General features: G+C 39.1%; 1 protein-coding gene across 1 annotated transcript in view; it reads right to left on the bottom strand.

Moving 5' to 3' along the window:
* The window catches only part of ATP2C1 (ATPase, Ca++ transporting, type 2C, member 1), a 138,568-nt gene that overhangs the window by 35,149 nt on the left and 86,128 nt on the right, over positions 1-17,291 (bottom strand). Inside the window, exons 18-20 of the mRNA XM_008571998.1 lie at positions 10,110-10,266; positions 6,124-6,294; positions 4,965-5,062 (exon numbers count right to left, since the gene is read on the bottom strand). Coding sequence (XP_008570220.1) covers positions 4,965-5,062; positions 6,124-6,294; positions 10,110-10,266 — 426 coding nt within the window. The remainder of the gene's footprint in view (positions 1-4,964; positions 5,063-6,123; positions 6,295-10,109; positions 10,267-17,291) is intronic.

Raw genomic sequence — 17,291 nt, 5'->3', positions numbered from 1 at the left:
GGAAGGAAGGAAGGAAGGAAGGAAGGAAGGAAGGAAGGAAGGAAGGAAGGAAGGAAGGAAGGAAGGAAGGAAGGAAGGAAGGAAGGAAAAAGACCACAACAATATTCTGGACTTTGAGAAGGAGAAAACAAACCTAAGGATACTGGAGATGGGGGTTAGTGAGGGAGGAGGTTTGGGAAGTGATAGGTCAGGTAAAGGGCATAAGGAAACATCACGATTTGTAAGAATGAATATGCTAATAATAAATTTAAATTTTTAATTAAAAAAAAGAAATGCTGAAGTTATATAAAATGAATGTTCAGGCTTATACCACAATAAAGCGTCAACCAGTTTTGTTAAATGCGTTTTGAAAAAGTCATAATGGGTTTACTTATTTTATTACCTTGGATGCTCTGTGGGTGCATAACCTAAGTGTCTAGGTTGGATTACAGGCAGCTTGTATTGTAGCCTCTTACTTTTCTGAATTTTTCCATTTCTCTCTAATGAACATATACTACTAATGAATAAATTTTCTAATCAGTAAAAAGTGTTATAAAAATACAAGCCTTAAGAGATGAAAATAAGAAAATTCCATATTCTGAATATATAACTTGCAGTTGTAAGTGTAAAATAAGCTAAGTAAAGAAGAAGGCAGAATATCACTGACTGAGAATGGCTAGAAAATGGCTAAAGAAAATGCCAGATAAGTAATTATTTTGAAGGACATACAAATATATGTGCATAAACAGGTTAAGTAACAATGGCACCAAAAAATGTGAACTGTCAACAAATTGGAAGAATGCTGCCACCTCTTGCAGAGCACTTCCTGTGGGGCCTGTGTACACCCAAACCAGGCTTTGTTAGGCCCCCAACAAAGCAGTTCAAGATAAAATAAGTTCATATCACATCAGGGAACCTGGCTCTAAAGAAGCTACTGTGTTGTGGGACAAGAGATACCTTTTTTTTCTATAAATACTTTGTTAGAAAAGCATATTACTATCAAAGGTAAAAAGGCATTTCAATGAAAAGAGGACAGTCTTTTCAACAAATGGTACTGGAATAATTGAACATCCACATGCAAAGAAAATGAACCTTTACCCATTACAACACATACATAAATAAACTCAAAATGGATAAAAGACCTAAGTGTAAAACCTAAAACTAAGACTTCTAGGAAAAAACATAAGAGAAAAATCTTCCTAACCATGGGTTAGGCAAAGAGTTGTTAGATAAGACATCAAAAGCATGATCTCTAAAAGAAGAAATCGAGAAACTGAACTTCATCAAAATTAAAAAGTTATGCTCTTGACAGTGACAGGAGAATAAGAAGACAAGCCACATTTTCAAACCAAATATCTGATAAAGGACATGTATTCATAATCTATAAAGAACTCCCAAAATTCAATAATAAGAAAACAAACACCACAATTTTTTAAAAACAGACAAGACAGACACTTCACTGAAGAAGATACACGGGCTTCCGGTCAAGATGACGCAATAGATGGTCCCCAGCATCACTCTCTCCCACAAATCAACCAATTTACAACTATTAAAAAGCAACAACAGCCAAGCTGGGGCCACAAGAGCTCAGGGGAAGAGGAGGAGAGACCTACACAGTTCATGAAGGCGGGAGAAGCCACAATGAGAGAAAGAGAGGATTGCTCCCACCATTTTGAGTCCCGGTCACTTCAAGGCTGGCATTGGTGAGCACACAGAGCAAGAGTTGGCAAAAGCCACAACTGTGACCTTCCTGTGAAGTTGCTTGTAGGCAGCAGGGGAGCAGAGGGCCTTGGTGGCCCCCAGGCCAGCAAGGCCACTAACAGGGTTCCTGTGGACCCACAAAGGAGAGAAGGGCCACAGACAACTGAAAAAAGGAGCCTCTCAGAGGCTGGTGAGTCATCACAAGGGACCAGTGCACAGCCCGTCCCATGGGAAGTATTTAGAATGCAGGTGGTGGGGGAGATGGGCCACTGGGGGATCACTGGGGTACAACATGAATAGCTGATCTCCCCTCCAATCAGCACAGGCCCACTCTGTGTAGACTGGTCAGGAATATAGAACTGCAAGGGGTGCAGTTTGTTGAAAAAATTCAGGTCCAGACAAGAGTTTCTACACAACCCAATGTACTGGATCTCACAAGACCAAGAAGTACCTACAAAGTCAACCTTTAAACCCTGAGCTGCACAAAAAGCATTCCCCAGGGAATCAGCAGCAAAGCAGCAATTCAGCTCAACCACAGGGCTCAAGTGCTGGTCCACACAGCATATTTCCCCATTTTAGAAGTAAGCAAAGGATAACAAATTAGTTCCAGTTCAGAGTTTAAGTAGTGGAAACACTGAATAATCCAACTGAAAGAGAAAAGAGAACCACAGACCAGAGATAAAGTTTGATATTAACTAGTAAAGGTCTCACTTCACCAAAAAACACCTATAAAACCTACAAGGACCAGAAGTCCCCAGAGCCACCAAGCCAGGAAGAGGGAAGGGCCAGGGGCCTCAGCCATGCCCCCACACCCACAACCAGCCCAGCAATGACCACCAAGCCACTGCAGGAAACACCCTGGGCTCCCGGGCCAGGGCAGTGGGGGACCGAGGGCTTTGGCCACACCCACCCAACATATGCAACCAGCCCAGTGATGACCACCAAACCACCACTGGAACTCCCTGGTCTCCTGAGCCAGGGTGGTGGGGGCCGATGGCTTCAGCCAAACCCCCCTTAACATCTGCATTCAGCCCAGCAATGACCAAGCCACCATTGGAAGCCCCCTGGTCTCCTCTGCAGGAATGAGGTGGGTGCCATGGGCCTCAATCACACCCCCAGCTTCCTCCTTCTCCCACCCTATTTCCTTCCCCTTTCTCTTCACCCCTTCCCCATTCTCTTCACCCCTTCCCAACCAACTGGTCAGCAACAATATCTTAAATGTAAAAACAGATGGAGCTGGGGTCCAACCCCTCCTCCTGCAACCAGGCACACCATCGCTGCCACAGGGCCTTCCTGGGGTCCTGAAGTGTGGAGCCGAGGACCGACCCTTCTTCCCATATCTAGACACACAGCCATTGCCACAGGGCCTGCCCAGGGTCCTGAGGCATGGATCTGGGGACCGCCCCCTCTTCCCACATCCAGACATGCAGCTGCTGCCACAGGGCCTGCCCAGGGTCCTTAGGTATGGAGCCAGGGACTGACCCCTCCTCCTGAAACCAGGCAAAGAACACACCAAAAACACCACTTCCATGTGGGGGGCCCACCACAGCCACCACAATAGCCACAGCTGCCACAAAAGCAGTTAGATGCCACAACCACCATACAAATGGCCCACCAGCCACTCGAATGCATTGACACAAGGAGAGTCACCAGCAGAGACCAAAGAAAAGAAGAGGATGTCTCTTTCCACAAAGCCCATTCCAGAGTGATAGAAGAAGCACCTGCTCTACAGTAATAGTGGGGGACCTGAACACACCTCTCTCTGCACTGGACAGATCATCTAGGCAACAAATCAATAGAGTAACCGTTACTCTTTCAGAAGGAGAGAAGAAATCTAGAGTAATCAGAGGTCACGGGGGAATGACTGGATAAGGGGCATAAAGAATAAATATGATTTGTAATAATATATATGTTAATATTGATTTAATCAACAAACATCAATGCTGAACCCCAAAAATATGCATAATCAATAAAAAAGAAAAAACGAAGATGATATACGGGCTGGCCAGTTAGCTCACTTGCTTAGAGCATGGTGCTGTAACAGCAAGGTCAAGGGTTCAAATCCCCATACCACCCAGCTACCAAAACAAAAAAAAGAAGATATATGGATAGCAAATAAGCACATGAAAAGATATTCAACATCATTAGTCATGAGGGAAATACAAATTAAAACCATAAAATACCATCATACACCTACTAGAATGCAGAATGAGAAAAATGACAATCCCATGTGCTGGTAAGGATGAAGGACAGTGAGAAATTTCAAACACTGCTGGAGTGGGGTGCAAAATGACAAGGACATCTTGTAAAACAACTTGGCAGTTTCTTATGAAGTTAAACATACATTAACTACATGACCCAGCAATTACTCACAGGTATTTAAAAAGAAATGAAATGAAAATTTATTTTCATGCAAAACCTTGCACACAAACATTTACAGTCGTTTTATTCATAATCATCAAAAACTGGAAGTAATCCAAATGTCTTTAAACTGGTGAACAAGTAAGGTATATCCATATAGGAGACTAATAGAAATAAAAAAAAGAACAAACTACTAATACACACAACCAACATGGATAAATCTCAAATGTATTATGCTTTGTAAAAAAAGCAGATTCAAAAGTTTCATACCATATGATACTATTTTACAGCATTCTGGAAAACGTAAACTTATAGGGATAGAAAACGAATCAGTGGCTGCCAAGTGCTGGAAGTAGGGTGAGCAGTAAACTACAAAAAGGTTTATTATGCCTTTTTTGGTGGTATGATGGAACTGTTCTATACCTGATCGTGGTGGTGATTACAAGACTACACACATTTGTTAAAACTCAGAACTGTATACTAAAAGGGACGGATTTTACTATATGTAAAAAAAAAAAAAAGATGCCTCAATTTTTAAAAAACATTATTTACTCATGCTAAAATTGAAATAGAACAAAAGGGTAAGAAATATAAATTGATGGTTTCTCTCTATCCTCTAATTTATAAGTATAAGCACTGTTAATTTCCATAGCACCTTCCTTAGAAAAAAATCAGTTCTTGCAAAAGTTAATAATCTTATACTGATACTTATAATGATCACATCATAAATACTCAATGATAATAACACTTATTTCAATGATAAGATTTCATTTCAGGATTTGGACAATTTGGTAATCACATCCCAGTTGTTTGCAAATAAACAGTTTATTTAAGACAGTGGTAGGGAAAAAAAAAGACAGTAGTAGAAATGGTAACACTTAAAATAAGGTCTTTCAGTCTAGACAGCTTTAGTTTAGGCCTACCTTTGGAACTATCTGTGAAAGCTGCTGGACATCCATCGCATCTATTTCTTCTCCCGAGACTGACTGGGAAGTTTTGGAATACAACCCCAGACGACTTGCTAAATTGAAAAGACAGACAAAGTGTAATTTACCAAACTGTTTTTGCTTGATGGCTAGTTAACATAATGCCCATTTAATATGATTTGTTAGCCACTCTCTTTCCTTTTAAGTATAAACTGTCTTTATATCAAAGGATCACAAGACAAACTACTGGTAAGACAAACCTATATGAGTTAGTAGTAAGTCTGGGGTTTTCTGTTTGCTTTATTTTTGTTTAAAGAATAGAGAGTTTTCACTATGTAAGCCAGCATACCTAAGAACTGAAACTAGCCCAATCAGTTCTGCTCAGCAGCTCGATTTTCATGAAGATGAGAGTGCATTTTAAGTAGAATATCCAAAGCCAGACAAAATGGTGGTGGATCTGTGGTAATCATGTAGTTGTACATAAATAAAAAAATGTTAAGAAGTTATTCTCCCAACAATATTATGTTTCTAATGACCTATTCTAAGATAAAGTAAAGTCTGAAACTCCTGGCCCAGCCATTTTCCAAATTAGTAACATCAGAATTAAAGGAGTTTAGCAAACTGTTAAATTTATCAGTATGAAATATAGTTTATAAACTCTGGGAGATTAACTTTCACGCTCTTTTTCTTTTCCTTAAATATTTTGTAAGGTAATCTTAAATAGCATTCAAACAACATATATGATAAAAAACCAAATATATATAACAATCTATTTTCTTACAAATTAGGTACAAGTCTGCTTTGAAAATTATACTTAAATTTAAAGGAAAAACTAGATTTCACGTTTCCTTTCACCTTCATGATCTAGTGCTTTTATCCATCATCATAGTGGGCTATGAGGTTAAAAATAATCAATTACACTTCTGTGAGTAAAATACATATGTGATTTCATAATGATTTATTTAGTTATGCACTTTTAACAATATTACTTTTTAAACTATATCAATTTTTGCCCACAATTTTATATAGAGTATGAGAAAATTATATAATCTCAGTATTATGTAAAATACATCTCATATCTAATGGTTCACAAAACTATGCACTGCACTATTTAAAGAAAAACTATCAAATACAAAAGGAAGTAGCCTAGTTATACCGATTGCAACTGCAGTCTCCTGTGAATCTCCAGTAATCATTTTTATCGATACTCCTGAGGCAATGAGTGTTGTAACAGCTTCTTTCACACCAGTTCTAGGAGGATCAATGATTCCCACCAAGCCAAGAAACGTCAGCTGTCCCAGTTCAGGACCAGAAGCCAAAGCAAGGACTTAGGAAATAATAATAAAATAAAAATTTTGTAAAAGTGAGTCACAAAAACATTATAATTTTGTTGATAAAAGTTGGAGACAGTAACACTCCTCAGATAAATCATTTAAGACTATAATGTCCTTTGAAGTTATTATATAATCTTTAAAAATCAAAATTATCACATGCCACGACATTATAGTTTAATGGTTCTGGATATGGGATTGCTTTAAAGTGTTAAAAACTAAAAGAAATAAAACAAAAGAACTGTTAAGCAGAGAGGGCAAGTGAAGGAGAATGAAGAATGTTTTCGTATAGCAACCACATGCAGCTACTTTCAACAGAAACTACTGCTTCTTAAAAAATTACAATTATTTAGAAAAACTATAGGTTTGTCAAGCTTTAAAGTCAATTTTAAACAGACACCTTTGAAGGTGGCTTCTAATGTATCTTCATCTTTTCATTCATAGGTCTCCAGAAAAATTCAATAGCCTGAAGAGAAGGCTATATTAATTCATTATATACACCTCATAACAATTTTGTACCTGACAAACCCTGGGAGGTAAAGTTAATCTGTAATGTGATAGTAAAACCATTAATACCAACAATAGTTTGGATTCTTTCACTCTCCGTAACATTAACAGGCATTTCTTGTTTGTAACTTTGGTTCCCTAAGAGTGTATAACACCACCACCATATCATTATAGTTAGTTTCCTGTCATCCTTGGGCACCTAAGATATAACACAAAGTACTACTCCTTTCCCAAATACCATTTAGCTTGCTCTCAGAATTCTGGAACCTCTGGTAACTACCCTCATGAACCAAAGGAACGTGCCTATATCTGGGATATTATTAGATAACAACTTACAAAAAAAAAAAAAGCCCACACAAACCAAACGTAAGTACTGCATAGGGAGATTGAAAAGGCCCAGAGAGACTGAAGTATCTATTCTTGTTCAAGCAGAAGATATGGAAGATTAAATGTACATGGAAAACCAACATTAGAGGCAAGTAACTTCTATTTTTCCAATGTAAGAGTCATATGAGGGTACTTCAAAAAGTCTGTAGAAAAATAGAATTAAAAAATATGAATCTTTCCATGAACTTTTTGAAGTACCCTCATATACCTAACTATGTAGATATGGGCCCCAAAGACTTTCACCCTTGAGAGAATGAGCCACTTGACAGTCTCTGGCGCTGGGAAAGAGGCAGATGGCAACAGATGGGGACAGCAAAAAATATCAATTTGTGTGTCAGCAAATCCTAAGAAAGAGAGATCAGCTCTGGTAACTCCCAGTGGAGGGCTGGCACTTGTGTAGAGGTTAGTATACTATATTTACTTGTTTGCTTCTTTAGCACAAATGAAGATCTACTGCTACTCTTTGGGTCAAGGGTAAGCAAACGTGTGTGGGGGGGGGGGGCCCTGACATACAATACATATGCTAATATCAAAATTAAAGACCTCAAGTATTTTAAGTAACTTAAGTTTCATAAAATGAAACATAAGTATTTATCAATTGAAATTTAAAATCTTCCTGTTCTTCATTATGTTGATCTCAGGGGAAAAGGGAAGTAGAGCACAAAGAGAAAAAGAAGAAAAGACATGAAGCAAGAGACAAATGACCAGAATATTTCCCAAAACCTTGTGAAACAAAAATTTTCTCCTCTACTAACTCTGGTCTATTTGGCAATGTTACAACACAAAACCACACATACACAAATCCTCACTATCCTTCAGATGAAAAGAGTTAGCCAAAATATAAAGTATAAAAACTTTTGATCCAAAAATTAAGGAAAAGAAAACACATACCAGACCTTCAACACATCTTTAAGGTCTCTAAATCCATGACAACTTTGAAACCCTCTTGCTGTGAGCTTCTATGAGTAACAAAACTCTCCCCACTTTTTTTTTTCAATGCTTTATATTAACAGTTGGAAACAAACCCAACAAACTGGAGGTGATGACATCCCAGAAACCCAAGAGGTGAGGGAAACAGGTTTTTATTTTAACCTCCTACCACTTTTTTTTTTAATTAAGTGCACCTTAGCAAAAGTAGATTTAAAAAGAAAGGGTCAAAGTCCCAGATGTCAGCAAGCAGGAAGAAGAAGGGGATCCAGGGGAACAACAGGCCCCCTGCACAGCGCTCCTGGAGTAGCTCAGAAAAGCTGATGTCGCCCCTTCATACATAGGCTTTGGCAACCAAAACCCCCTTCCTGACAGCAAGGCCTCCCAGTAGTCACCCTCATGTCTCCTAAGATCTCCCATGCTCTAACAACTACAATTCTGATCCGAGCCTTAACAGTGCCATTCTCTTTCCCTAGTGGGGTTGAGAGTGAGCCAGAGAATCTGAGCTTATTGAGGCGGGGCTACCACACACTTTGGTCTGCCCTCTGTTCAGAAGGAAGTGGGGGTACAGCGTGAGGAGAACTCTCTGTGCCCACATCCCTAGAGTAGCCACTTACATTTGCACATCTGGCTTGATAAGTTTATTAAATTTATAAAAACTCTGTGGTCTCAGAGCTCCAGCTACTCTTAGGCCTGACCCAGCTGAACCAGATAAGTGGTTCTTCCCGGCAGCGGTCCAGGGGCATGTTCAGGATTCAGGCCAAAGGGAAGAAACCCTAGAAACTCTGGAACCTGACATCAAAGTCTCTCACATTATAGAGGGGAAGGAGAGAAGAAAAAGTTATTTTTCTTTTAAAACTTTTCCTTTTCATATTAAAATAGATCCACTTGCAAATCAATTTCTCAGCCAGGAGGCCCCACCTCCCATTTCCCTGGAGATAAAGGATGAGGTGTTAGTATTACCACGATACATCCCATATCCCAGAGGAGAAGCACCAAGCTTTGGGGAGGACAAATGGAGGGACCTGACTCAGTAGCCTGCAAGCTGGTGCAGGGGTTCCAGAGAGGCAAGAGCATAAAGCATGTCAGCAGGCTGGGGTGGTATTCTCTGCCCATGAGAACACTTTTCCAAACTTAGCTTATTATAAGAACAGAATTCCCCAAATCTATCCAAATATTTTAAACACAAAGAAAGCCCTTGCTTAAGTGAACCATGAATAAGGACATTTTTCATATAACTTGTGTTCCTCTCATCCAGAAATTCCAGTGTTTGACTTCCATTTCATCGAAATAATAAAATTCAGGAAGCCAACTCTTCCAATTTCCTTGAGAGACTACATAACTACACATATTCTGTACAAGCCGGATGACTATCCAGAAGGTAAGAACCAGGTATGACCCCCCCAACCCCTGCCCCTCCAATCCAATCCCTAGGAGAGGTGTCCTAATGTGTGTGTGCCCACCAGACTCTCTCACCATCACCGTTCAGTCAGCAGCACATACATAAGCAGTATCTGGGCACTTCTTTACCACCCTGGTGAACGGCAAGGAAGGAAGACAGCAGATAAGGATCAAGTAGCAATCACCTTAGTTTAAAGGACAAATTGGAGGCTTAAGAATTCAATATTTAGGTGAGTTTTTAGTTCTATTAACAAATACGACACAGTGACAGAAAAGGAAAGAGTAATATCTTTTTACCCTGATCTACACTTCCCTTCTCATAAGAAAATGTGTTTAAAATAAAATTTCTATCACCTACTCAGAGAGCACTGCAGGTCTGTAAAAACCAAAGATTTCATATTTTACTGCATTCTTAATTTTCCAGCTTTTGGGAGCCAGTTAACCAACTAAAACAATACCTCAGAAATGGCAAGGATTCTACGAAGCCTGGAATAGAGTTGGACAGCTCAGATCTGAAGCATAAATTCATCTGCAATTAAAAGAAGGCTCCACTTTTCCACTCCAGGGGATTAGGCTGAAATGGCCTTACCTCTGAGTCCTGCTGAGCCCATATGTGCTTTTTCTTGTTGGTACAGATCTTTCTGCTGCTGAGTAAGAGTCAAGGTCTGCCCTTTGCTGTGGTATGTAGTACAGTACTTAATCACCTGTTCATAAGCACCTTTCATAAAGCAAATCTCTGGTCTGTCCTAAGAAGAAAAACATACCAAATATAAGTTTAATTTTAAATTGTACATATCTGCCATTGGAGTCCAAAAACAAGTGGCATGCATTTCTCATTATCCCCAGGGAAGTTCTTAACTCTAAGGCTTTGAGTGGCATTTGAACTGTAAAGATTAAAAATTCATATGTGGGAGCTATGTGCACTTTCTATAGAAAATGACATCTGTCCCACCATCCCACACATTGAAGGCAATGCTATACTAAGCCCCAAATTAGGCACTCTGAAATTTGGGAAGAGGCTTGATACAACATAACAGAAAAAGAAAAGATCTAATATCAGAAACAACGGTTCAGGCAAGTATTAGCTACTCTATTAGCTGTGTATCTATATCTACACCTTTCTATTTATCTATGATCCCACTTAATTCCCACAACTGCCTTGTTATTATGGGTATTGTGAGACTTTCTATTATTCTTATCATAGTGAAAGTAATATTTGAAAGCCTACATTGAAAAACTGTAGTCCCCTGCCCAACCCTTTTCAGCATACAGCCTTACTTCACAGAGGCAAAAACCCTTTTAGCTGTTTTCTTTGGTATTTATCCCCATGTTTTAACACATTTATATTGTTACTCCTTCAATTATCAATGGTATACACTGTTTATTGTGACAGATGTTAATTTGACCGCCCTCACTACATGTTCCCCCTTCCCCATCTTTATGATAGTTAAAGCAAAATTTGTCAGCATCCTACTTATATTATCACTCCTCATTGCTAAGCCAAGTATGGTCATGATTACAGCAGCTCACACACATCCCAGTTCCCTCGCAGGCAGGAATGTATTTCCCTTGCTGTCTCCCTCACCCCAGAGGTAAGGTGTGACTTGGTTTGGCCAATAAATACGAGAAATACTTGTGTCATTTCCACAAGGAAATTTAGAGACCAGTGCATAATTTACTATTCCTCCATCCCTGCTGAGACACTGAGTGTTCACACTGAAATAGAGCTTCCATCTGCCTGGATTCCCAAGTAACTACAGTGAGCAGATATGTGGGGCTGGGGAGGGAACTGGAAGGCATGATGTTGTTTCCATGGCCTATTCTGACAGATCAAATGATACTTCTTTTCCTGTTCAAGTTTTACCTTTTATAAAGTTGACAACTATCTCTTTATTTGCTTAGTTTTCTTTATACCTATAATTCATTCTTCCCAAATTCTCCAATGTAATATGAAACCCTTCTTGTGATGTTGTTCACATTATCAAATAGTAAGCTAATTACTCTCACATTTTTACTGAGGACTTCTCTCCTTTAGTCTTCTCCTTTCTTTTTCTAATTTGAGTTGGCTGATTTCTAGGCCTCCCGCACCACTGGCACCCAGAAACTTCCCTTCACCTCTATCCTCACTGGACTCTAAGTCTTCCTTTTCCTTGGTTTATTAGCTATTAGTATCTTTCTAATAAAGGGTGTGTGGTATGGGACGTAGATTTTTCTTCTATCCTCACATAAGGTAAGTTTAGCTAAAAACAGATTTCCTTTCATTTTTAAGACTTCGCTTTATTATCTCCCAGCCTGCAGTGTCCAGTGTTGCAGTAGAAAAGTAAAAAAAGAAGCTACTTTCTTAAACCTTTTTATATGATTCCTCCCTCACCTAAACCTTTTTACATAATCTCTCTCTTCCCATTCCAAAAATCTCTGGAAGGTTTTTAAATTCCCCTTCTCCAAGCATCCTCAAATTCCCTTTCCTTTTTTTATTGCGACCGGTAAGGGGATCGGAACCCTGTGTCGCCCACACCGCACTCAGCCAGTGAGCGCACCGGCCATCCCTATATAGGATCCGAACCTGCGGCCTCGGCGCTCCCCGCGTGGCTGCGCTCCCAGCACCACACTCTCCCGAGTGAGCCACGGGTTTGGCCCTCGAATTTCTTAATTATGGGCTTTGTGTTTATATCCCCTCACCCATCCCCCTTGAACATACTTGTGCTGAGCAGATGGTGGGCTATTTTATTCTAGAAACTGAAGTCTTCCCATTCTGGAAAATATTCCAGCGTTTTTTGATAAAAAATCTTCCCATTTTCTGGCCATACTACCCAAAGCGATATACAAATTCAATGCAATCCCCATCAAAATTCCAATGACATTTCTCTCAGAAATGGAAAGAACTCTCCAGACATTTATATGGAATAACAAAAGACCACACATAGCCAAAGCAATGCTGAGCAAAAAAAATAAAGCTGGAGGCATAACACTACCTGACTTTAAACTATACTACAAAGCTATAATAACCAAAACAGCATGGTACTGGTATAAAAACAGACACATTGATCAATGGAACAGCATAGAGAATCCAGAAATCAACCCACACACTTACGGCCATCTGATCTTTGACAAAGGCACCAAGCCTATTAATGGGGTTGGGACTGCCTCTTCAGCAAATGGTGCTGGGAGAACTGGATATCCATATGCAGGAGAATGAAACTAGACCCATACCTCTCACCATATACTAAAATCAACTCAAAATGGATTAAGGATTTAAATATACACCCTGTAGGCCGGCCCGGTGGTGCACTGGAGAGGGCGGCGCTCCCACCAAGGGTTCGGATCCCATGTGGAGACCGGTTCCCGCTCACTGGCTGAGCGCAGTGCAGGTGCAACACCGAGGGTTGCGATCCCGTTGCCGGTCCCCGGTACGGGCGCGACACCGAGGGTTGCGATCCCGTTACCGGTCAGTAAAAAAGACAAAAAGGAAAAAAAAAAATAATAATAAATATACACCCTGAAACAATAAAACTTATTAAAGAAAACATAGGAGAAACACTTCAGCAAATAGGGCTGGACACAGACTTCATGAATACAACCCCAAAAGCACGGGCAACCAAAGGAAAAATAAACAAATGGGATTATATCAAACTAAAAAGCTTCTGCACAGCAAAAGAAACAATTAACAGAGCTAAAAGACAACCAACAGAGTGGGAGAAAATATTTGCAAAATATACATCTGACAAAGGATTAATATCCAGAATATACAAGGAACTCAAACAACTTTACAAGAAAAAAACAAGCAACCCAATTAAAAAATGGGCAAAAGAGCTAAGCAGGCATTTCTCTAAAGAAGATATACAAATGGCCAACAGTCATATGAAAAAATGCTCAACATCACTCAGCATCCGGGAAATGCAAATCAAAACCACACTGAGATACCATCTCACCCCAGTTAGGATGGCTAAAATCCAAAAGACGCTGAAAGATAAATGCTGGCGTGGTTGCGGAGAAAAAGGAACTCTCATACATTGTTGGTGGGAATGCAAAATGGTGCAACCCCTATGGAAAATGGTTTGGAGGTTCCTCAAACAGCTGAAGATAGATCTACCATACGACCCAGCTATCCCACTGCTGGGAATATATCCAAAGGAATGGAAATCATCAAGTCGAAGGTATACCTGTTCCCCAATGTTCATTGCAGCACTCTTCACAATAGCCAAGAGCTGGAATCAGCCCAAATGTCCATCATCGGATGAGTGGATACGGAAAATGTGGTATATCTACACAATGGAATACTACTCAGCTATAAAAACGAATGAAATACTGCCATTTGCAACAACATGGATGGACCTTGAGAGAATAATATTGAGTGAAACGAGTCAGGCAGAGAAAAAGAAATACCACATGTTCTCACTTATTGGTGGGAGCTAAAAATAAATTAATTAATTCACTCACATACACACACAAAAAAGAAATCCGGGGTGGGGGGGGAGAAGAAGATATAACAACTACAATCTTTTGAAGTTGTTACAACAAGCAAACGGAAACGACATTCTTGGGTGGGAGGGTGGAGAGGGAGGAGGGAGGGAGGCTTCGGTGATAGGCCATAATAACCAACTACATTGTATATTGACAAAATAAAAATTAAAAAAAAAAAAAAATCTTCCCATTTTCTGGTCTCTCTTCCTGCTTACCAGTATTAGGTGGAGGCCTGATCTCCTGTATTTATTTTCTAATTTTCTTACCATAAGGTACACAAGTCTTATACTTCACACCTCTGACTTTGTTCTACTTTCTTGAATTTATTTGATAAGCATTCTATTAGATTTTGTTGTCATCTTTTACGGTCTTTGGAAATTTTCTTCAGCATCCAGCACTATCTTTGTGTCTCTGAGACTCATTTCTGTTTGGTCTGTCTTTCATACTAAAGACTTTCCCCAAGTATTTAAAAATCCCTGCCTGTCCATTTATATTCACGAAAGAAGCAATTAAAGGACTAGAAGCTACATGGGCATTGGCAGAGCTAATTAATGGATGGACATCACTATGGGTGATGAGATGAAGCCCAGGCATAGGTTAGCTTTTCCAGTGAACACAGAGCTTGGTTAGGCATTCCCCTTACTGTTGGAACCTCCCTGGTAGGAGTCAGATTTTCTAAAACTCTTCAATCTTCTGACTTAGGGAACGAGGGTGGGTAGATGACTACCTGTATGTAGTATGCATTCTGAGAGACAAGTGGAGTTAAGGACTAGAGGCTTACCATTCAGGACAATGACATCTCTTTAATCATTCTATTTTCAGTCTTAAGCTTTAATCTTGCCCTATACTCTTGTCCCTAAGATCTGATTTCTGATATTCTACAGGAATAAGTAAAGCAGGACTAATGTCTGGCCTAAAGAAGCAGAAAAGGCACTTAGAGTTCTACTGTTTTTTTACTCAGAATTTCAACCTTCTCCCCTGTTTTTAGCCTTATGCCTTACTCCCTGCCCTCAAATGTACCTGGCACCCTGAGTCTTTCCCATATTTTCTCTTTATGAATTTATATTCTTAATTCTTTGTGATTTTGGCAGTTTCCAAGGAGAGAGTAGAGGTAAATGTATATTGTCATATGCAAATGAAAGTCCTCTAAAAACAAACTATTTGAGCCACCGGAATTACTTTTAAATTAGTTAGTTACCCCTATCTGTCAGGCTGACCTCTTCTAGATCCTAAGTCACATGTGTAGGTTTGGGTTTTGTTTTGTAAGAGGAACTCTTCAGGTCAGCAAATGGAAATAAGAATTACACAAATGTTTCCAAACTTATATCCTGCCACTTCCTGTCCCCCACTCTCACAACTGAGAAGATTCAGTCTTCCACTGTAAAACTTTGGTGAGGTTAGACTCAAAATTGCTTAAAAGTAAAATCATTAAACACTACATGAGCCACATTATATTGAAGAACTATTTGATGACTTATAAAATGTTGTAGAGTCATCAAAAAAAGCCATATACATATTCCTGCCATATAACTACATAGTCAAAGAACATCAGATGAAAATTATCTAAATGTAATACAATTTTTGAAAGCTCTGCATTACAAAGTTTAAAGTACAAGGTATTTTATTTCTATAGTTTTGTTTCCAATTATCCCTCTTCCCAGGAGTTTTTTTGCCCGTCACGAACAGAGTTCCTGGCAGACTTCTACTCAGAAGTTCAATGTTGGCCAAACTGGCCTTTCTTCTAAAACCAATACATTTCCTATTTATTACGGGTAAAGGAAATCCTCTCACTCGTTCGTTGTCTACAGAGATGTAATTGGGTTCAAAGTGTTTTCTCTCAGGTGAAAACACATAACCAATTATTCATTCCTAGTAAAGGAAGTACAAAAATAACTAATATGTATATTTTAAGAACAAAGTAAGTTCAAGCATCAAACTGGTAATAGCAACTATAAGTGATATAATAAATATACACTGTAGATAAATGAGGACTCTTATTACACTATGTAAAAGTTTCTAAAGCACCCAGAAACAAGATGGTAGCTCGTAATATCATTACATGTCATTTTGTCAGTTTGTAAAATGGATCAATCAACATGAATTACACACACTTGGGAACCACACTTACACAAAGTAATGTGGTTTTGTTTGCACAAGACATGCCTTCAGAAACCTGTAATAAACTGCTAGCAAGAACAAAAAAAATGTTCAGGGTGCTGGCTGGTTAGCTTGGTTGGTTAGAGTGTAGCCTTCTAACACCAAGGTCATGGGTTCAGATCCCTATGCCAGCCAGCTGCCAAAAAAAGAGAAAAGAACAAAAATGTTGAGAAAACCTGATGTCAAATGCTCTAGGAGGCTGAGACCAGGCTACAACTCATTTAAGTTGTTTGCTCACACAGCAAAATTGAATATATATCTACGCATGAATTCTATAAGGAAAGCATATAGAAGAGAACATGGGAATAACAAGAGATGAGTATACTATGAATTACACATACTTCAAAGCAACAGGTCTTTATTATATACAATAATTTTAAATGTTTAAATCTAAAGGTGGATAGTAAATGAAAAAACAGTCATCTAAGCTACAGAGAATGTAAGTACTCTTTAAACAGATGGATACCTGCTGTGTTCGGTGTACACACTTAACGGCCATCCACTTTTGCTCAGAGCTAAACGGGTATTCAGCTTTTCTGATATAGTCCTGTTGAAGACCATCAAGACCCATCTATATGGCACAAAAAGAAAGTTAATTCTTACCAACATGTGGCTATATTTTCCTTTAACAAAGAACAAGGATCATCTTCTTCCAAATATCCAAACAAAGAACATATAGCTAGGTTGGCTATAGATACCTGGATTATTTTTCAAATGCTCCATCTATAAATACTGTACTTCCCAAAATAGCAGCATACATTTTCAACACAAAAGCCTGGGTGTGTAGGTACAGTCTAAGGCACATTATCTGGACGATATGTAAACCAAACCTTCAACACTGACTACATGAATCCCTGTACCAGCTCAAATTCTGGAAGGAAGCAGGACACAAAAAAGGTACCCGACCAATAGCATGTACTTTTATTTATCAATATAAGTGTCAGACTCAATCCCTCACTTCTTAGGGACTAAAATCTGTCTTGCCTGTTGCTACCATCCTAGTCCTTTACCCCACTATTGCTTTATATCCTGACTAATTCCAATGTCATGTAGCTGTTTTCCCTCCCAGTAGCCTTTGCATCTTCTTCCAAATATTCAAAAATATTTTTAAACTATTTAAATATCTACGGTTTACTGCTTTTTGTTTTCGGTA

Source organism: Galeopterus variegatus, unplaced genomic scaffold (assembly GCF_000696425.1).
Source record: "Galeopterus variegatus unplaced genomic scaffold, G_variegatus-3.0.2 Scaffold743, whole genome shotgun sequence".
NCBI classification, from domain to species: Eukaryota; Metazoa; Chordata; class Mammalia; order Dermoptera; family Cynocephalidae; genus Galeopterus; species Galeopterus variegatus.
Note: the sequence above shows the minus strand (reverse complement) of the source record. Positions and strands in the feature narration are given on the sequence as shown.